We start from the raw sequence: 23,527 nt of genomic DNA, 5'->3' as shown, positions 1-23,527 counted from the left end.
GTCTTCCTCTTGCTTTTCCAACTCCCAAACCTTTAGTTATTCTACGACTTCTCGACATTCTGCACAGCCTCCACGACTTACTTTACATCATTTTCTTGACATTTCTCCCTCCTTCTTCTTCTGACCCCAGAGATGTTGATACTTGGTGATTCTCCGTTTCCTCCTCGATCCCTCGCCACGAAGATGCTCACGCTATCCCTCGTCGTTACCAGACCCGTGTTCGTCGTCCTCTAGCTCGGTATACTCTTTCTCTTTCTTCTACTCTCCATTTCGGACTTTTCTTCTTTTGCCGTTCACCATCCTTAGCCACAGTCATATCGTGAGGCATGACATCCCATTAAGGTGAGGCTATGGCGAGAACTTGGGGCTCTTGGGCGTGGGATCTCGTTCATCTTCCTTCCGGGTACTCCTATCGATTTGACCGATGGATCTATATGATTAAGACCCGTCGCAGTATGGCACTGTTAGCTTGGTATAAGGCTCGTCTTGTTGCTCGTGGCTACTTGCTAGGAGTATGGCGTTGATTATGAGCGAGGACCTTTGCTCTCGCCTTGAGTTGACTCTTTGTTAAATCGTCTTACTGCTTTAGTCATTGCCATGCGCGTCGTTAAGCGACTCTGCTCCGATTAGATGTGACGATGCTTTTCTTACATGGAGATCTTTACGAGGAGGTTTATATGACTCCTCCTCCACGTTTCTCCTGTCACTCCTCGGCCTTATTAGTAGTACGTCTTAGGTCGAGCTATTTATGGGCTCAAACAGGGCTCCTAGCCGCTTGGTTGCGGGCGTTTTCGCGATGTGATTCTTTGCTCTTGGTTTCCGCGAGAGAGCTCATCGGCGAAATCCACCGCTCTTCGCTCGTCGCTCCTCGATGGTCTCACTATTCTTCTTTTATATGTTGGCCCGATATGGTTATTTACTGGTGATGATCTTACGAGACTATTATTTCTGACGAAGCAGTGATTCTGCTCGCGAGGTTCAGGATGAAGATGCTTGGTCCTACGTTGCTTTCTAGGTCTTGGGATTTGCTTTGTTCTGCGTCGCGTTATTGCTGGTATCTCGGCGCGAAGAGACATATCGACGCGCATTTTGTGATGCGGCATCATGGCAGTATTCGCATAGCTTCTTCTATTCCCGTTAGTTGCATCAGCATCTCTCCTCATCGATAGTGAGCTGGCCGATCACCTCTGGGTGCTCAGGCTGCTTGTTGGTGCTCGTCGTCTGACAGTCATCCCTCGCGATATTGCTTATGCTGTCGTCATTCTCGGTCGGTTTAACGTGAGTGCTCCTCGCTCTACTCATTATCTTGCGCCCCGGGTTCTTCGTCTACCGTGGTACTCTTACTAGATCTTTTAGTCGCCACATCATCGTTTTGAGTACAAATGTGCCTACTTGGCAATCTGATTAGCGGTGATTCTACTGATCGCAAATCTACCACTGGTTTCTGCATTTTCTGGAATTCCTTTACTCTTGGAAAAGCAAGAAACAATCCAGCATTACTCTTTCCACTGCGAGCGAGTATGGTGTATGTCCTCCTGCTAAGGAGATTATTTGGTTGCGTCATATTTTTGGTGGATTTTTGGGTGTCTCTTTATCTACTCACTGCTATCTACTGTGACAATCAGAGTGCCATCAAAATTGCTGTTAATCCTGTATTTCATGAACGCACCAAACATCTTGAGGTTGCTCTACATTTTGTTCATCATCATTACTGTCTTGGTATATTCTTCTTCCGTATGTTGCTCCGCTATCAGCCTTGCCGATCTTTTCACTAAGGCACATATGTTTCTCGATTTCAGCTTCGATTGACAAACTCTCAGTTTATGATCCACCGTGAGTTTGAGGGAGGGTGTTAGAGGACTAGTATATACTTATACTATACTTTGTATCTTACTGTTTATACATACTAACTACTTCTGTATTTATACACATTGTATCTATTTATTGGGCCTCGCCTCAATGAAAAGGATGCCCATTCTCATGAGTTGAGTTCTTCTCACCATCTTATTAAACGGGCTGGCCTTAATATTATATATAACTAATTACAATGTCTCAACTGTAAGGGCTATATTAATTAACACGGTTAAACTGAGTTGGACGTGGTCCAAGGTCAGGGCCCGACATGTTGCCCTTTACAGTCCACAGACAAACTGTTGTTCTCGGTCCCATTTACATGCACCCTTTTGCATCACCAATTAATCTCAATCATGTCTCCCCTCCTCTCTTTCCTCTTTATAGCCCCTCTTCTTCTTTCTTCTTCTCCCTTCACCTTTAGCTATACTTTAATTCTTCTATATATAATTCATTTAGATCCATTCTCCAAAACCAATCTGATATAGTTTCAAGTTCAAGTTTTTGAGCTCAAAAAAGAAAAATCTAGATCAATGGAAGTCAGAACAAGATATGGTGATGATATCGATATCGATAACTTAAAGCAAGTAACGGAACTTAGACTTGGGCTCTGGGGACCGGTGTGAGGAGGTAATACCAACACAGGTGGTGTCTAGAGGTAATAAACGTGCATTGCCGAGGACAGTACGAGTACGAGGTGAGTACAAAAGGAGCTCATCGGAGACGGCACGCTCTAAAGCTGCCTCGGCTACACTTCACCGGTAGCCAAGTGAGTCTGATTTTTTGGAGTCACTGGTTATTTATTTATTTTATAATGGTTTGAAGAGTTGTTTAGAAAGAGTTTTATTTAATTGGATTGAATTTTTGAGTATTAATATATAAAATTAAATAATTTTAAATGGCAGGGGCAAGTAGTAGGGTACACCAATAAGGTCAAGGTGGCTAAAGAGTTTTGAGGCTATAAAAGAGGTTGATCAGAAGGGTGGACTTTACGTGAAGGTTAGCACGGATGGTGCTCCATACTTGAGGAAAATAGATCTCAATGTTTATCAAGGCTATGAAGAGTTTAGACTTCAGCTTTGGAGGACATGTTCAAGTGTTTTTCCATAGGTATATATATATATACACTTTTAAAAATATGAAATATATACATATATGTGTGTTTATTATTTGATGATTGAACTTTCTTCTTGTGTTTTTATGATTTTTAGGGTAACTATATGCAATTGCATATGAAGATAAAGATGGTGACTTGATGCTTGTTGGAGATGTTCCTTGGAGGTGAGTGTGTGTGTGTGTGTGTCTGTATATATTAATATAGATATATCATGTACATGATAATTTTGCATTTATAGAAATATGTGTTTATGATAAAGATTTTTGTTGTGATATTTTGGATGTTTTTTCTTCATGCAAGAGGATGAGGGATAATGATGTATGGAAGCTTAAGAGGGGTTGAGTTCAAACTCATGAAATGGAGAAGATATGAGAAACTAAATGAGAGGGATATATAGTTAATTTTGGTGAGGTGGTGATCTTTGTTTTGTTTTATAGATGTACCCGCTTTTCTTTTCCTTTTGTAATAATACAAATATGTAAAGTAAATTGAAGGATCATCACATGTACCATTAGGTCTTTGTTGAGAATATGTGTTTTGTTGAGATTATTAAAACTCCGATAACTAAGATTGGATTAATATTGGAAATACACTGGATGGAAATATATAAATCCTCTAGTACCACAATACTAATGAAGGGAATTGTGTGTATATATATGTGTTTGAAAAGTATTATGTTTTCAAAATTAATCAAATATGTATAGTAATCTTCAATTTTCTTCATGATTCAATGATTAAAATGAAAAGCTGAGTTCTTCAATAATATAAGGTTAATTTGATGAGAAGACAATATCGATTAATGAAAAATTGAGAACGTCATCCATATCAAAGAGAGAAGGTTGAATATAAACAATTACAATCTCATTCATCATCAATATATATATATATATATATTACTTTACTAGTTATCAATAGAATCATCATCAGTAATAGATGAGTGATAATGTTATTCACTCTATATATATAAGATCAAGAGTTTGATTTTTAACGTATGGTTGAAGATTTAATGTGTCGTTGAATGAGCTGCACGCTTTTTAGATGCACCATAAATAAACATTATGAGAGGAAAAATACAATAATACAATCCGTGGTAGGTGGTGGAAGTATAATGTTTTATCTACCTTTTCATATTAGTGGTGGAAGTCAACAAAGTGAGGCTTTGTTCATATTGTTATATTAATAATAATAAAAATCAAAGCGGTAAATAGAATGTTAAATGTGATATAAACATATACTATCTGTTAAGAATATATATGTTATAAATAGTAAAGATAGTAATAAGAATAGATAGCAGGTATTTACCAAAACCCAAAACACTGAAGAATTAGCCTTCTTCTTCTTTCTTCTTTTATTTGCTCTTTTCTTTCTCTTCTCTATATCTTCCAAAGTATCAAAATGAGGGGTATTTATAGGGTTATGAGAGTTGAATGAGCGGTCGGATCGATTCGATCCGGCGGTGCCCAAAATCACCTGGTTGGTGGAATAGTAACGATCTCAGTAGCATTTCTGACAGTCACATGGTACTTTCGTTACTGCCTATGCTAGATAATATCTAGAAGTTGCTATAGTAATGTCATCTGCGGTGAAATTGCTACAGTGAGGCATCCATTAAAAATATTTGTTTATAACACTCTTGGATGCACTACAACCAAAGGACATGCCTGTTAAAACCCTTTGCTAGAAAACCCAGTGGGATACCTAGCTAAGGGAAAAAGAGTACACTTATCCTTGGCACATTCTGAGGGTCTCGCCTCATTAAAAACCTTGCCTCGGAAAAACCCATTGGACATAAACTCATGTAAAGGGATGCAGATCTCCCACCTCAAATAAATAACTTTTAACTCATGATCGAAGTACTTTACATCCTTAAGTCTTCTCATCCCGATTTTTTGTACATAAGTCTTTGGTGAATGCACTTAGGAAGTGATTTTGTGAATAGATCGACTTGATTCTCACTCTGGATCGAATCTTTGTGAACTTCATAACGCCTTCTACGGAGATCATGAGATGTGAGAAAAATTTTGGTGATATATGTTTTTCGTTCACGCTTTAATGATAAATCCTCCTTGTATTTGAGAAATACAAGCATTGTTGTCTTCATGAAGTATGCGTGAAAGCATTTGTTGTTCTGATGGTAATTTCGAGGATACCTGTATATGCCCAATCATAGATCGTAACCATTGGCATTCACGACTTTCGCTTCACGGGAGAGCTGAGAATTTTGACATGATTTGATGATAGGCTGTAAGAGCTTTTGTTTTGTGGAACGCCATGAGATAGCTGTACCATTGTAAGAAAACATGTATCGACTCGAGATCGCCTCTTATGAGGATCGAACGGACACTCAAATGATCGGCATAAAACCTGTGAGGTCTGGATGAAGACTCGTGTCGATAGAATAAACCCGTAGATCCGTAGTTCCCGTAAAAATAACTGTAGCACATCTTTTATTCCTTTCGGGAGTGCTTCGTGGTCGTTGTAGAAGCTCGATCTTTGCTTTAGAAGATTTCGCATCGCAAAGCTATATCCGATCTGGTATTATTTGTAAAGATACGTTAATGCACCGATTGCACTTAAATATGGAGTTTCCTGGACCAAGAATGATCTCTCCTTCTTCCGGCATGGAAATGCATCTTTCTAACATCAAGAGTTCGACGCACATGAGCGACTGCAGCGGATAAGCCTCTCCATATCGCAAATCTCTTGACAGACTTTTCCGTGATGGTTGATTACGGACAAAATATTCTCGGATACGCGCCGATTTGTATACCTAGCATGTAATTTGGTCTTTCAAATCTTCATTTCAAATTCTCGAATATGACGTCAGTAGTCAGATTTCCTAGAAAGGAGTGCCTACACAGATTTAAATCATCCACATATACTCGCTATCACAACAAAACCGTTAGTATAACTTTTTAATAAACGCACTATGGACATATACTATCATTTTGGTATACTTCTTTTATAAGATATTCACCGAGACTATACCACATCCGTCCCGCATTGTTTTAACCCCATAAAAGAGATCTCCTCGTGAATTTAATAGAGTATAAACGATGATTATTTTGTAATGTTTGTTTTTCTATATCCTCTGTGGATTTTCATATAATGTCATTTTCAGAATCCATGCATATGCTGCGACAACATCCATCAACTCGCATATCTAATTTATTACTACTCGCCATGGCAAATTAAAAATCGAAAAAGTAATTCCATCCATTATGGAGTAGTCATGGCTCTCTTCATAATCAATACTGCACTTTGGAAAACCTTGAGCAACCGCCTTGCTTTTGTATCTCACAATTTGATTATTTTCATTTCTTTTTCTCACTAAACACCCATTTATAACCGACTCTTGGTTTTCTCCATATCGGTGTTGACTATCCTCAAAACACCTCACGCTTTTGATAGGAATTTAGCTTTCACCGGATAGCTCTTTTCCATTTTGGCCAATCATTTCTTTACGACATTCTTCAATGGATCGTGACTGGATCATTATCAAGTATTTATTTCTATATCCAGCCACATTGTACGATGAATATATCATTTATTTCTTGCCCTCATGCCGATTCAATTCGGACCATCATCTACATAAGCAAATTGAATTTTCAACATTTTCGGAAATATCATCCCCACTGATTCTTCATTAACTCGTTCGAGGGTTTTATAATTTCCTCTCCCTTTTCACATGGGAGATCCTTATCTTTATTTTTCCGTTTCCTTTTTCTGAGATGCGAATCTTTGGCACCAATCGTGCTTCCTACGCTACTGGCGTTTTATTTTCTACTTGATTTTCTTTCAATGGATTCTTAGGAATCTCAATTGCATGAGCATTGCATTTTGGTATATATGATTTGGTTACCATTTTTAGTATCGATTGAATGCATCGGGGTATTTCATTTGCGTATATTTTGCAACTTTAACGATCCTTTCAAACTTCAAGCTCACATCTACTTCCAGTACGTAGGGATCATGCATGTATGTAATCGTGACGCATTCCATTCAATGGCTCATTTTGAGTAATCATTTCTCCCTAATGCGCAGAAGACGTGACTTCATCAAAATGACAACTGCAAATTCCTGCAGAAATACATCAAGAACGGCTCTAAATATCGTATAATTGAAGGGAATCATAACCAACGATATACCAAGTCTCGAGTCAGGGACCCATTTTCGTACGATTTAGTGCAGCGGTATCTGGCACATATATCTGCACAACCAAATATTCTTATATATGAAATATCGCGCTCTTTTACCCATAACAAGTTGGTGTGGTATATGAAATTACACGCGTTGGTCGGATCCGTGATAGTGCGTGAAGATGCAAAAATAGCACGACCCTCACGCACCCTTGTAGGCGCTCGCCCTAATAACATCGACGGCAATAACTGAGTCTTTTTAATTAATGACTCCCGCTCAACCCATTTTGTAAAGCATACGAGCCATCTGACGCTCACACACGATTCCAACCCGCCATACAATAATCATAAAATGATTTTGATGAAAATTCATCAAAGCATTATCAAAGACTTAATCGTCTTTTATGGGATAATCCTGAATTGTGCTTTTAAGCCCTGATAATTCTAGCCTAACTAACCTTGCAAATGCTACATTCCTCGTAGATGAAATGAAACATGGACCATCTAGTCGACGCGATCGATTAAAACTATAAAATACCTCAAATCGTATCTTGGCTACTGATGGATGTATCGTCCACAAATGTCTCCTTGTATTCTTTCTAAAAATTTAGTGAGATTCACCACCACCTTTGTTATAGAAGGTCTCGTTATTAGCTCTCCCATCGAAACATGCCTGAACATGCATATTCATTATGTGTTAGGATTTTATAATCCTTCAACGAGGTCCACGAGAATCTAGTAACAATCCCGCAATATAATAGACACACCCTGATGTCCAAGTCTTTCATGCCATATTTTTAAATATCTCTCGGCTCATTAACCTTCCGGTTAATACCATATGTGATTCCATCACTTTAATACGTGTAAAATATAATCCCCGAGGATATACAGGAAAGCTTTCAAGCTACACGCTTTTGGCATGAAATAACTTGTGTAATATAAAGATATTCTTTTTCCTTCCTTATCAACCGCCTCTAAATGATATCCATTGAGACGTATATCTTTAAAGCTTAAAAAGGTTCCTCCTAGTACTTAGGGGAATATAGAGCATTTTTCATCCGCAAGGATGTTCCACTTGGCAACATCAACGCCGCTTCTGCGAACCTTCAACCGTGTCTCGACGACCCCGCTTATCGTGGCTATATATGCCTTTTCCTCACTCGATAAGGATATAAAATATATTTTTCTTGTCAAAATAGTGACGCGTTGTCCCACGAATCAATAAATTTATCTATCATCAGCCATATTCTAACAAAACAAAAGAAAAACATAATTTAATAAAAACATAAAAGACATATTACAAACTAGTCTATAAGGAAATCGACATATCTAAATATGTATTTTCGACTACATTTAAATTATTTATGGAATTATCCTCAATTGGATCAACTATGGGGTTGTCAAGAAAATTTGTCTCAATATCTTTACCTTTCTTATTTTTGGCTGATTCTTGGCAAAGTTGGACAAAAATGTTTAGGTCCCCTGCAAATTTCTGACCAACGACCTTCCGAGCCACAACGATAAGATGTATCTTTCTTTGTCTCTAACCCCATCTGCTGCTTGTGCTTCGCTGCATGACGACATCACTTCAGTATCGCGTCATCTCGATATTATTTCGCCCCCACCACGCACCGCAGTAGTCCCCGACCACCATAATTTCCTCGTCCACCGCGGTTTTTAAAACTAGCACCGCGACCACGCCATCTTCTTTCGCCTCAAAATTAATTTCTACGGCGTAGTCTGATCCGGATGATCGAGATCGATGATTCTCGCATCAACAATTCGTTGTTTGCTCTCGCCACAAGGAGACAAGAAATTAATTCGTAGAATTTTTGTAAAAATTCTTTTCTCTATATTGTTGTTGTAATATAACATTTCGATGCGTGAAATGTCGTAAATGTTTTCTAGAGCATCATTCCTTCATCATCGCTTTTCTCCACAGAGACGGCAATCTTGGAAACAATTTTTAAACATTTCGGAATTATATTCTCTGACGCTTTTAAAATCTTGAAACCTGAGGCTTGACCAATCATTGCGTGCTTTGGGCAAGTAGACCATTCTCGAGATGTTCAAATCTCTTCAGTGGATAAACCCACACTCCCGTGGATCCTCAAATGGTCAAGTATTCATTCTTCGTGCCATCATCAATATGATGCCTTATAAATAGTAAGGCCTTCGCCTTTATTATCACTAGGCTCATCGTTATTAGCCCCAATAGTTTTACTCAGGGTTTCTTGCTTTCGGATGAGCTTGATATCAAGGCTCCATGATATATAATTGCTCCCCTGAGATTCAGAGGGCCTCGAATTCTCTTCGCAATATTTGCCATTTTTCTTCAAAATAATAATATAGCATGTAATTAGAATAGAGAGTATAGAATAAAAATATAAAGCATCTATACTTGCTATATACGGATCTGCTCATGTATAACACTATTCATATATACTAGACTATTCATGCATCACGGTAGATTATTCCGTACCGCTAATTATCATAAAGATTGGGAATTAAAATTTGTTTGAAAGTGATTATAAGTTAAAAGGGAAGAAGAAGTAAAAATAGTGGAGAGAAGAAAATAGGAGGCCGACGGAGTAGAGAGAAGGGCGGAGAAGAGAGAAAGGGTCCCAGAGGGTTTTTACCGACTTTGTCAACGATCAGCGGGATCGGGAGGGTCGCCATGCAAGAAGATGATGCTTGCTAATTTGGATTTGATGGAAAACCCTCATTGTAATAATAATATTATTGTTTTTCTTGTTTATTTTTAAAAAGTATCTGGCAATATTAGCCTTTATAGTGGCTTTAGTATCAGTATGTTTTTTATGTATGCTTCTAAGAAAATCTTACGTATTGTTGGATCGAATAAAATGTATGGTTTCTAGTATTATATTACAGCCGATCCTTCCCCGCATTCAGATGTTAGAAATGGATTCCACATATATAACATATATATATTAGATGAGTCAAAGAAAATTAAAATCATATGAGCAAATTCGGTACGATAACGATGTTAAAAATATATGTTATAAATATAAAGATAGTGATAGAAAGCCAAAAGTATTTACCAAACACCCAAAACCCCGAAGAATTAGCCTTCTTCTTCTTTTTTTCTTTTATTTCTCTTTTCTTTCTCTTCTTTTCTATATCACAAAATATACAAAAATGGGGGTATTTATAGGGTTACTAAGAGTTGAATGAACGCAGGGATCGATCTCGATCCCGGACCATCCAAAATCACCCCTCGTTGGTGGAATAAGTACATGATCGTGGTACGCCACAATGCAGTACAAATGGCTTCAGGGCGATATCCCAGATATTCTGAGTTGTTATAGTAACGCGCTACTCGCATAGAAATTGCTACGATGAGCATCCATTAAAATATTTGTTTATAACAATTTAAAATTTATAAGGACCTTATATGTGGGAAAAAAAATGAGGGAATGCCACGTTGTTGATGCACGTGATGGGGCACGTGGATATTATAGCGGGCCCTGAATTGGGCCGGATTTAAGAAAAGTCCGACAACCCAATCGGATGCTTCGCTTTCAAACGGATCCAGTGGGGGCCCATTGGTGAAGTATGGGTGCCACCTGCCAACAAAAAAAACCAGGTAATGGATTTGGATTATGACTGGATTTGGGACCCGAATCCGAATTTTAATGTTTAGCCAGAGATGTGACTCACTTCGGCAGGCTAAGTTTCATCCATTCCATCACATTAATCACAGGGTCCTTATGCTCTTTTTTTTTATGATTTTTTTAACATATTATTACATAATAACATTTTTAAAAAAATGTTAATAAAGTGAAGCTTATTTTATTTGTTGTGTTTTAACTTTATTTTTGTGATCAATAACTATTTAATTCAAACACCACAAGATGCCTAAACCAAAATAAAAAAAAATTGGCATGTAAAAAGATGTAATAATATATGTGATTAATTCAGTAAAAATGAATAAATATAAAAATAATTATTTATTTATTTTTAATAAAAGTGAATAAACACTGATATCTTATAATGAATCACTGATTAAGATAACACTATGATTCATCACACTGTTTACGAGTCTCCAATCAATTATGTATGTAATATATTGTAAAAAAAAAAACTAATCATCAAATCAACCGAACAAGAGTAAGGTCTTCAAGCATACACCAAATTATGAAGAAACAAAAAGCTAGAAAAATAGTAAAAATAAATGGGAATCACTTCCCTCCTAATAGATCACTGAAGAAGCTCATTGGAGAACCAAAGGCAGGGCAAAAACTTTTTCCTCCTTCCCCTTCACGTCTATTCTACTTTTATTTTTATAGCTCCTGAATTGTAACATAACTAACTTCTCCACACCATCCAATCATCTTCTCCCTTTGTGCCACGTTACCAAAAAGTTTGCGAGACCTATATTCCTCCGTCTTGGAAATGACTTAGGTGAAATTAAATAGGTGTAGTTAGTGTAGTTCACCATTGATATTGTGACACGTGTCCCAAATATATATAAAAATATAATAACTTTCCTATAATGTTTATTTAATTTTTAAAAATTACTCATCTTATGTCACGGTGTCAAACATCCAATGATGAACTACATTAACTACACCTATCTAATTTCACCTAAATTATTCCTTTTCGGTTTTGCTATTTTGTCCCGTCATCATCGAAGATTCTGCCATGTCACACCACCTCAACATCTTTTAAACTAACTTTCTTCCACGCCATACTCCTCTGCACGTGCTTTGCTTGTAAATCACTTCCTCTAGTGCCATTGACTTCCCCCGCCATTACATATCTCTTTTTGCCGGTGGGACCATGGATAATGATCCTATGTATGATCATCTTTTAGTGGCTTAATTTGTTTTATTTTCCCTTGCCAAGTGCCTCTCTTTTTTAGGTATATATATCTGTAACCTCTTCACTCTTTTGGAATCTTTGTAATCCTGCTTATATATATTTACAACTTTTTGTTTTTGTGTGTGTGTTTTGGTTCTTTTTCCCTTTTAATCAATTTTAGGCTAATACCACCCAATTATTAGAAGTGAAAGAAAGTAAAATCAAAACATACAATGACAAAATGCCTCCTCTGAATACTTTGGGGACTGCTATGCTCTAGGTTGACACTTAGGGGACATTTTTGAAGGAGATACACTACAAGATAAACTATTTTTTACTGTGACCAATTATCGTTACAAAAACTTAAATTAATGTCGTAAAAAAAATTTTTTTTTTTGATTGCAAATCTACTGATGTCTAATTCATAATGAAATCAAGATAGAGTTAAAACATATATATATATATATATATATATATATATATATATAAAAATCCACCGGCAAGGAGAAAGAGCAAATTAATTAGTCTTTTATCTTATTGCCACACTAAAGACGTTAACAATGGTCATCAATTCCAAACGATCTCATCTATTCCATCATCTTGCTCAAATTAACTCCATTTCCTCAACAATTTCAAACACAAAAATATATAATATCCCAATCCATGAATCCAACACCACCCTATAACCATAATCATAATCATAATCATAATCACCAAGTAAATTACAACAAGATCAAACACAACCCATGCATTAATATCCCCAATCATTAATCACTTAATTAACCCAGCTGCATGCATGCATGCACGTAATCAATCACTCCTACTATACCTCATCAACCTCGGTGACGTCCAAACAGAAGCAGTATACAACCCAGTCTCCTTCCATCCAAGCCTCAAAGTGCCATCACCTTGCTGAATGGTGTACCCATGCATGGCAGGGAACATATTCAATATAAGCTGAGCCTGTGTCATTGAGTTCCCACTCATAGGCACTTGTGCAAACCCTCTCCGCACTAGCTCCGTCCTCCAGCTCCCAAACATCTCCTCCTCTCCTGCACCTCCCACAGCCAACACATTATTTATCTCCCTTTCCAACATCCAGTGCTCAACCTTATGCCTATTCACATCTTCACAACCAAGTGTAGCTCCTAAAGAATCAAAGATTGTAGAATAATAATGGAGTGCTCCAACAAAACGTTCCAAGAATTGCCCTGAATGTGGTGGCATCTCTTGTTCAACTAGAGTTATCACTCTTGGAGCTATTATCTCCAAGAGTCTCATTGTCTTCCAATTAACTCCAATGGCGTCGTAGAGCGAGTGTTGAAGCCAATGCACTGCTATTGTTTCGCCTCTTCGTGTTTGAACCATGGCCGGATCGACATCTCCGGGCTTTCTCCCTACTGGGTGGAACTCAAAAGATATGCCGAGACGGCGAGCGAAGCCGGAGAGTTGCCTTCCGGTTTCTTCTAGTGCTTCATAAGAGGTTCCCATAGCTGTCATGCGGACGTGAGGCGGTCCTTCCGGCCTTGTTGCGAGGATGTGAAACAAAGCCGGCCATTGTAAGCCTTGCATGATGTCTAGATCAATGATGTGGACTCTGTCTCTTTGATGAAAAGCTTCAAGAATTGCTTGGTTTGCAGTGAAGTGTGCAAACTTGATGAATGGTGAGATTGTGTTGAAAGTTTGGAATGCTGAAAGAATGGCTTTAGTTTGGAGTAGAGGAGAGTACATGATGGTGCCACCTCCTAAACAAGAGCTCATCACTCTTCTAGCCATGGCTTTGGCAAAGTAAGCAACAACTCTCTCTGCACATGAAGCTGAGTAAGGTGAAGCTATTTGTGTCAGCTCTAACAACATCTTGTTGGCTTCCTCCAAATTATCTACTGATATTGCCACTGCACACTCCATTAAAAGTGTGATCAGGCTCAGACCTTGTTGATGATCATTATGATGATGATCATGACCGCCTGATTTGTTCTTGGTCATGTTGATCATGTTCTCATAACTCTGAGTTCCATTAATCCACTGTAACTCTTCCGCATCGCCACCATCGATGTCGCTGTTGTTGTAGTATGTTCTTGCTAGTTTCCGGGGATGGTATTCCCGGATAGACGGCGTGAAGGCTTCATTAGATAGTGATTCCATTGAGAAGCCATCTGCAGTGTTTCTCCGAGTTTTCTGATAATTGCCTGGCTACATGCTCCATAAAGTCTGAGATGTCGACTCCGGTGTACTGCCTCGCCTTAAAGCTCATCGGAGCACAGTCCCATTGTTCACTGGGATGGATAAGTTCTAGAGTTCCATGCATCTCAAAAGATCTCTTCATTACTAAACTAGAGGTATAATAAAAGGGAGGAGAGTTGAGTTCTATATATATATATATATATATATATATATATCTTGAGATACATCTCCATTAGTAAAATTAGAAAGTGGGGTCTAAGGAAATGGCTTCTTCCATAATTCTAAGAAAAATGGCCGGCATGGAAGACATGGAGAAGAAGATGAACAGATGAGGGACAAACCCTATGTCAGGATGGCAGTGACCTGTGATCTAATAAATTAATAAAAAAAGAACAAAGGTTTCTCTTTCACATTGGAGCAGAGTATAGAAGGAGGCAAGAGTGTTTGATGACTATTACTAGGTAAAGAGATGGATGTCAATGAAGGTGAAGTGCAAAGTGACAGACAGGGCAATGGGCATATGTCTAACTAGAACCATTGATCAGTGTCTTAGGAATTGGAGGGCATTGTAAAGAACAACACTACCAAACAAAACAAAGGATAAGACAATCAACCATGAAAAACAAGTCCTAAATGGTGTGACATTTTATGCAAATGTTTCAATGTTTAACTTGGAGAGAGCCCTGCTTGGCTTGGAATCTTGATTGGTGATACAAACTCTTGATTCCTCCTAAATGCACAGTAATTATTGCGATTACATTCTTTTGTTTTTCTAATCAGAGGTTGCTGGTTCAAATCTCATTTCTCAAAATGCCTTGTTCATATTTCTCAAAATAAATCAATTAATATAAAATCTAGCTATTCCATCGAATACTGTATAAGATCAACGATCATTCGACTACGTCCAAAATGAACAGAATTACTCCTTTGACAGATGAAAAAGGCATGTTTTTCAGGGAAAGTAATAACTTTAAACCTAGAATTTACTGCTTGTTTTGCTGGTAATTAGTTATAAATTAAGCATGCAACGTTATCCATCAAGAGCAAAGTTAATACATGATTGAAGGAGTCAAAGTAGCTAATGAAACACTCTTCTCTGATCATCATTCTCATCAAACAATCAAAGCCAGTTTAGATATTGAAGGAGTCAAACTAGAGAAAAGATTTTTGTTCTTTAAGACAATGGTGAGAACATCATGAATAAGCAAAATATGATTAAAGTTAAGCATGACACATAACTACTTTTGAAATTATATTCATCAATATAATGCTTAGCTGGAGGCCTTGTCATTGACATTATAAACAGATGAGTCCATGCATTAGAACCAAATCAAGATTATTAAGCTAAAGAAAGGTCAGCATCATATCAATTAAACAATTCAGAACTAGCAGAAAGAAACAGTGATTATCTTTGATGATGCTCTGAAATTTGACATGTTTGCACCTGCAGTAAACCTGGACTTTAGTTGATGTCGTTGGCAAGAGAAACCTCCACTTGGGAGACAACCACATCCTTCTTCGATGGCCGAAAGCTCTGATACTGATAGCAGAGAAGCAGCAATCATAACAATGCGAATATATAGACTTAAATGGAAAAACAGAGTGTGTCCAATTGCACTAGTTTACGGTATACTGCGCTGTATAAGCAAAGATATCTGAAATGACACTGATATATGGAAAAATACAACAGCAAAACTTCAGTTTAATAGTTGTTCATAAGGAACATAATCTTCTAAAGTTTTACTGCAATTTAGCATGAAGGTAGTATGAGAAGATACCTGAAATGGTCAATGTAGCCAATGTTGAATATGGGATGATGCTTTGCTCTTTGGACATACACACCCAGCTCCTACTTCCACTGTCATTGTTGTTTTTGTCTGAAGATATATGTGTGGATATAATCCTGATCTGTCAATTGTTTTTTTCTTTAAAAAAAGATGTGAACATGGCAGAGTGGCTATAACATTGAGTCCACTACATGTCAGTAATTGATTTCTTGGTGTAGTATTTCTTTCTTAGCTAATGAAACAAACAACCATTTAAAAAAAAAAAAGAAACAAAACAAAGATGCAGCCATGCTGAAATATAATGTTACATTTTTCAGTAACCTCAAAAGTTGGCATGCCATATTAATCCATGAATGTAATGAATGAAACATTAATGGTGCCACCGTATGATAATCTCAGTAGAAAGTTACTCAAATGAAAAACATGAATTAGCCAAACATAGAGGCTTTTCATTGATTAACAAAGCTGTTCTCTTCGAATTCCTATTTAGAAGTTTGTCATGAAAATCCGGTGAGGATAATGGAATCCTGTTCTTTGTCATGTTACTGACCAAGAAAATGTTCTCACTATAACAATAACAAAGTCTCAATCTCAGGCCAAGATGAAACTTAGTTAAACAGAAATATTCTAAACCCTCATTATTTAATCTTGAGAAACAATGATTTTAAGCTTCACTTATCAATATAAAATAACGTTACAGCTATTACCACTTTGCTACAAATTGAGTGAGCTTTCATCATTACAACATTTAACCTTATTCTTCAATGGAAGGAGAGAACTAGTCAACAAGTTTTGTCATAATGTATTGCCCAAATCGTTATCGATATAAAAATGATGCTTGGACAGCAGGAGCCATCTGGATATAAATTAATCATTAATCCTAATAATAATGCAAAGTAAATTTAGTACTAAGTTGAGCAGTTCTATCCATATAACGAGACAATAAAAGGTCTAAATGCGATCTGCATGACAGTAATTTAGCTGTTTGCAGCATTCATAATAAAATTGATAATCAGTTCAATATGATATATGTTAGAGTAACTAATAGTCCTATATTGGTTAATTCGGTAAACATGGATGTGGATATATAGTTCACATCTAACAATATCATCATGGAAGCGACGATAATCTCAACATAACTCAATATGTTAAAACTCTTTACCTGTGTATAACGCTGTGGGCACAAACGTTTCGTAAGTATCACTGGTTGTGATGAGTGAAAACTCATCACCTTGCAAACCACTTGAATAGCTCATTTACATAAAATTTCAAAAGTATTTAACTGGATGAGATTTTCACATTCAGGATCCAAAATGAAATTTCTATTGTTCCAACCATTATTTAGGTTACTTTTTTTTTGTATTTTTATTTACTAAAAAAAGACTGGAAGTAGACAGATCTACAAGTTTGAAGTTTTACAATAATATTATTGGAGAAAAAAATGAATTTCATTGTAAACGAATGAATATTTACTTTCACATGAATTTCATTAAATTTGGAACAAGAGCAGTGCAAACTAGCCTTTTTGACTTCTTTTTCATATTTGATAACCTCTTGCTTAAGATGTCACTGAATCAGTTTCTGCATATAATTGCTTTTAAAAACTTTCGAAATAATGATACCAACAGTGGAATGTATGTGGATCTCTTCAGTGCTTAAAAGATAACTGCATAGTATCACAATTGCAGATAAATGAGGTTATGTGAATCTTGAGCTTTGACTCTTTGGGACTTCAAGTTGGGGAGGCAAGAGTTTCAGGAAGCTTCCTTCAGTAGGTTCATCTGGTTGATCATCAGTCTCCGAGGATTCTGAAACATGTCAATGGAGAGACGTAAGCACCAAAGAGTGACTAGCGCAAAACACTTAGCAAAAATTTCAGGATGAATACCAAATAGTGACTTGACAGAAGGCTTCTTTGATTTGCTTTTCTTCTTCAATTCAGCTGTCAAGAGGAGAGAATGGCCAGTGAAGTTGTCAAAAACAATAAAAATAAAAATAAAAATAAAAAAGATGCAATTATGCTTACATATCAACAATTTACTAACACATTTATGCTCCATTAGTAACAAGAGTAATGAGACAGATGATCTATGAGCAAAAGTTAGAAATATCTCAGTAAAACTTGCGCAAGTTACCTATTCCAGGAACATCAGGATCATTGACGATTTCAAAGTTCTTATATGTATAGCCCACAAAATTAATATCCTTTGAGGAAAGCATCTGTGAAAGTAAAGAGAAACTTTATTCAGAATTAGAAACAAACTGAGAAGAATGCCTTATGACACATGCTTAAAGCAAAATTTATTAGCAGAAGTATATATAAAAAGATTGACATAAACAATATCAGCCTCATGTGGAATCCTAATAAAAAATCTTTCTCTGATAAGGAGCACTTAAAGGGTACAGGCATCACCATATAAAAGGAAAGAGATGCATAATAAGTATCATCTACTTTGGGGGAAAAATTACAAATGTAAATAGTTAAGTATGAAGAAAATTTTTGAAGATAAGAGCAGGACAATGTAATCGAGGGAAAAAAAATCAATGCTGTGATGTTATCTTTACCTTTCTCCAAGGACCAGACCTTGATGAAGGTTGAAGTTGTTCCTCGGACTGCAAATCCATGCATGAGTTAAAGACGTTTCAAACTAACATGTAAAAAACAGAGTTTGGACAAGTATTTCTACCTCTTCAAACTTCTCAAAGTTTTGGGTATCCAACTCATCATTGACTTCAGGTAAAAAGGCAGCTTCCAATTGATACAAATTCTCCCAGTCAACATTTTTAAACCACGGATGACCCTGGAATGCAGACAACAATAGAGCAGATTAATCAAGCAGAGACATACTTTGAAACAAGACCAGAACTCAAGAAAACATGGAAGCCAACCTTTATTTCCTGGGCACCTTTCGTGCCGAGCCTCTGGTCTACATTGCATAATAGCTTGCTAATAAGGTCTTTGGCCTCCACAGATAGCTTGGCTTCTTCAGGAAATTTTAAATGTGTTCTCCAATTTACAATCTAAAATAGACCAATCAAATGGAACAAAAACCAAATCATGTAACTACTATATGATGGCATAGAAAACTGACAAAATGGCAATGCAATGCCCTTTGTCACTGATCACAAAGAAGAGAAGACATATTAGGGTATTTTTATGGAAAAACAAAGATGGTCCATATTATTATTATTTTCTCCTGCAGCAGATATACTGATAAGAATGGCAAATTGATAATACATTAAGAAATGTACGTTTCATTATCATTGGATATTCTGTGTAAGTTCCACAAAATAAGAGATGTTGGTTCAGTTTACCTTTCTACAAGTTGCCATGGGTTCATCAGAATAAAATGGAGGATAGCCCACAAGCATTTCGTACATGATAGCTCCAAGTGACCACCTGCATGAAATGAGGCTGGTTTAACGTCTAATAAAAATCAAATATAATATACAAATACAATATGGAAAAATAAGACTAACCAATCACATTCCATTCCATAACCCTTCTTCAATAAAACTTCTGGAGCAATATAGTCAGGAGTACCAACAGTAGAGAAAGCCTATACTTGATAAGTAGCAAAAGTTCAGTTAAAAAATCAAGATGCTTACAATATGTAAAGTACTCAATATAAAATTTCATCTATGATTTACGTGTATTGGAACATATCAAGATTGAGCAATTGCCACCATATTTCTGGTATTCAGATAAGCACAAGTACTATAATAATTAACACAGATACATCAACTTATAGAAACCTGTTACAGATTATTCAAAGAAGTAAATATACTTGACACTACTAATACATTGGCTAACATGGCAGAAGATAGTTTACCAATGTTCGCCTATTCTTTTGCCAATGTTGTAGTTGCTCCTGTTGTGTGCGATTTTGTAAAGCTGGTCTGCCATCACTTTTTAGTGGTCCACTGGGGCTTTTCCGGTATATGAGATCCTTTTCATGCAAATTCGGAAAATAACTGCAATCTAGTGGTTTGCATAGTCCAAAATCTGATAGCCTCAAGTGACCGAATCTATCTAGCAACAAATTGTCTGGCTTGATATCTCTGTAACATCATAGGTCAAGTTACATACAGGTGAAGGACTTCAATACATGTGTAATTTTTCTGAACAAACCTGTGAATGTAGTTGTGTTTGTGAATGGATTCGATAGCTAGAACTGTCTCACCAACGTAAAACCTGGCTTCATCCTCCGTCAAGGTATCCTTTCGCATGAGCAAGGTCATCATGTCCCCACCCAGGTAAATACTCCATAATAAGGTACAGGTACTCATTGTCTTGGAAGGAACAATAAAGTTTTCACAATACAATTACTATCAACCTCTGCAAGAAGATTTCTTTCTGCTTTGACATGCTCAACCTGGCCTCTTCGAAGCATCTCCGATTTCTTAAGTTTCTTCATTGCATATACATTACCAGTTGTCTTCTCCCTACAAACCCTGACCTGCATTACATGGTTATGATGATATAAGAAGATAAAAAAAAAATGCATGATCATAATTTACATTAACAATTTAAATAACAGCCAATTATATGAAAATCTTAAACATGAATATAGGCCAAATAGGCAGATAAATATTCTTTTTTGACATCACAAGCAAAACAAAGTACATAGATTCTAAAAAGAAAATTGCATTGAAACATACCTCACCAAATGCCCCCTTCCCTATCATTGTCAGAAGTTCAAAATCATCGGCACCCATTTTATGTCTCTGTCGGCGCATGTATTCTGTTTCCTTTTTCTCCAAATGTTTTAGGATATTGCTTTGCTCTTCTTCAGATACATCAGCATCAGCTAATTTCTTCTCAAGAATACATCGACTATTTGAGACAGAACAGATTCAAGTCATATCTTTCCAATATACAACAACATCAATGACTAACCAATGCAAGAAAAAATCATATATTCTTCTTCTATCTTCTGCCTCATTGAAAATATCAAGCAAGACACAAAAACTTCAAAATTTTTAATAATTGAATCCATACCGTTCCTTGCGTTCCCGCAAGTTCTTCATCTGTTCCTTATAATGATTCTCAATATACTGCTTGGCAGCATCAACTCTCTGCTTGGTAACGCTTGAAGGAGCTTCCTCGCCGGTAGGCGGTTTTGTGCCTTCCATCTCATAGGCTGATTCCTCTTTCTTCTTGCCAGCCTTATCTCGAGGCTGAAGCTTATGAAACCAACTCCTGGCTGAATCCATCTCCACTCTCAAATCAAGAAAACCAAGTGCAGCTATATATATTTCTACAGAAGAAGACTCACATTACCCCGCTCTACCTTCTTCCCACTCATTCCAACACCATCCTATTCAATTATACATGCTTTAAAAAACAAAAAAAAACAAAATTTCATGCTTTCGCTAAAGGAAAAAAAAATGTTTATATTTTTACAATCCACAACTCCAATACTTTCCATTGTACCACAAAGGAATCCAAATCCCACCTCATCAGCATTGCTCATGATTACAAAAGCAATACAAAGATTAAAGAAAACAAAATTAAATGAGTTTAAGGTACCAAAACCTCCGAAGTGGAGGAAAGCAACGAATCCATGGGCAACGAAACGAACCCCTTGTTTCAACCAATCCAACAAGAAAAAGGGGTTGGAGAACAAAAGAGAAAGATTTCTCCAAACCCTATTGAAGTGGTGGTGGGGAGATAGGGGGATAGAAAAACCCTAATATTTAGGGATTTAGAGCTTGAGAAAGAGAGGAATCCCGGAGAGATCGGGATGAGAGGATCCGGGTCACCGTTGGAAAGGCCCGCCATTTCCCTCCCTTTCGAGCAACGGCCCCTTTCCGTTTTCCAGCGCGGGAAACGAGAAACGGTTACACATAGTTATGTATTTTATTTGATAAAAGGAAACCAACCACGTGGATTTTAAAAAAAAATATGAAAAACGTAAAACATAATTGATAGGGTTTTTATAAAAGGAAAAAGATTAATCTCTATTTTTTTTTAAAAAAACTAAAATACATGTGCCTGTTTCCACTGGAAGTGAAAGTACAAACATGAGTAAAATAGGGTTAGGAGAGCTTCACTCCATCGTTTTCTTGAGAAGAGAAAGGACCGGGTTAGGACCGCGTGAAAAGCTGAGGGGAGAGTATAAGCTTGCTCCGGGACTTGTGGGGCGACGCCGGAGGTGGTGGTGGTGACGCAGGTGGCCGGGAGGGGGGGTTTGAAAGCTTCTACTACTCAGAAGGCGTCTCCGCGCGCAGGGTAATCGATCTCAAAGTGCAAGGTATGACTTTTGCGCAGGTGGTAAGTTCTTCCTCGTCGGGAGATGGTTCTTCTCTGGTGATGATTGCTGGTGAGGGTTCGGGGTGTGTGTCATCAGGCCAGCATGGTGGGGCGAAGAAGCTGGTGGGCTCCAAACGACCTCGGCCTCCAACCGACAAGACTTGTGGATGCTGCTTCAGATCGACACACAAAACAGCTAGCCGAGTGTCGTCACCAGGTGGTTTGTCTTCGCTGTTCTGGTGTCGGGCATGCGGCAGCGAGGTGCTCTGTGGATTTGAGGAGAAGTCCACAGAGAAAACGTCTTCACGTTTGTTCCAAGATTATGAATTCGCAGGTGCATAAGGAGGTGAAAAAGGAGACCGGGGCTCCTCTTGACTCGATGGCTTCTAGTCTGGATTTGTCGTTAGCGTCGAGCGGCACTATCACTCTCCCTTACACCGGAAATGTCTGAGACCAGGGAGGAGCTTGCGAAGGTGCATGGCTGTTCTCTCGATGATTTCCGGTTATGTAAATGAGGCCAGTGTAATGTTTGTAAAATTTCTTTTTCTTCAACTTTGACCGGCTGACTGAGCTTTTGGTGAGTGGGCCCCGTTGTTTGTCTCTTTGCCCTTAAAAACCGGATCTTGATGAGCAATTATTGGCATGAGTTGCTTTGTTTTGTTTTAAGGGGAGCAGCTCAAAGCTTGTTGTTGTGGCATCTTCAGGAGGCTGAATTTCCAGGTTTTTCTTCTCTTGAAGCTTGGAGTTGGAGGGAGATTCTCTTCACCGGCGGATCCTCGGAGAGATTAGAGGTAGGATTTTCTTGCTTGTGGTTGAAGCTTGGCGGAGGAACAACATGCTTCTGGCTTGCTTGGAGTTTTCTTGTACTTCATGTCTGATGTCTTGAGTTGGTTTATTGATAGTGTGTCTTAATGTTTGTCTCCTTGGTTTGAGCATGTTGACCTTTTTGTGTTGTAGCATGCTGCCTTTCTCATGCTTTGTTGATGACCTTAAACTTATGCTTGTATATTTTGGGGTTGCATTTTAGGTGTATACTTACCAGCTTGTTTTATGTTTGAGTATTGTATTAGTGCTTGTAGGTTGTTGTTTTCTTATATCAAAAATTGTGAATTTATAGCTTAACCCACTAAGTAAAGCTAATCCTTGTTAATCTTGCTTAGTGTAACTAACCCATGTTGAAATCGTTTTAAGCTTAATGCTTCTGCAGAATTTCATAATCCTGACTGCTTAGGAATTTGTATTTTATTATTATTATTTCAATTTTGTTTTCTCAACTGATTAATGGGTTATATCTTCAAGTCTTGAATACAGTTGTATATGTATTTAGTTCTATGGCAATAGCTTCATGTGTTATTTTCTGAAAAATCTA

The 23,527-nt window shown here is 37.4% G+C and overlaps 1 protein-coding gene and 1 pseudogene across 1 annotated transcript; both read right to left on the bottom strand.

Moving 5' to 3' along the window:
* Window positions 1-12,483: 12,483 nt before the first annotated feature.
* Window positions 12,484-14,264, bottom strand: LOC120271921 (protein SCARECROW-like). Its single transcript, XM_039278604.1, has one exon. The coding sequence runs from the start codon at window positions 14,074-14,076 to the stop codon at window positions 12,742-12,744; it is 1,335 nt and encodes a 444-aa protein (XP_039134538.1). The 5' UTR covers window positions 14,077-14,264; the 3' UTR covers window positions 12,484-12,741.
* Window positions 14,265-17,384: 3,120 nt separating this feature from the next.
* Window positions 17,385-21,197, bottom strand: LOC120271920 (annotated as a pseudogene).
* Between the last annotated feature and the right edge of the window lie 2,330 nt (window positions 21,198-23,527).

Source organism: Dioscorea cayenensis, chromosome 11, assembly GCF_009730915.1.
Source record: "Dioscorea cayenensis subsp. rotundata cultivar TDr96_F1 chromosome 11, TDr96_F1_v2_PseudoChromosome.rev07_lg8_w22 25.fasta, whole genome shotgun sequence".
Lineage (NCBI taxonomy): Eukaryota > Viridiplantae > Streptophyta > Magnoliopsida > Dioscoreales > Dioscoreaceae > Dioscorea > Dioscorea cayenensis.
The sequence above is the reverse complement of the archived record's forward strand: the minus strand, read 5'-3'. Positions and strand labels throughout refer to the sequence as shown.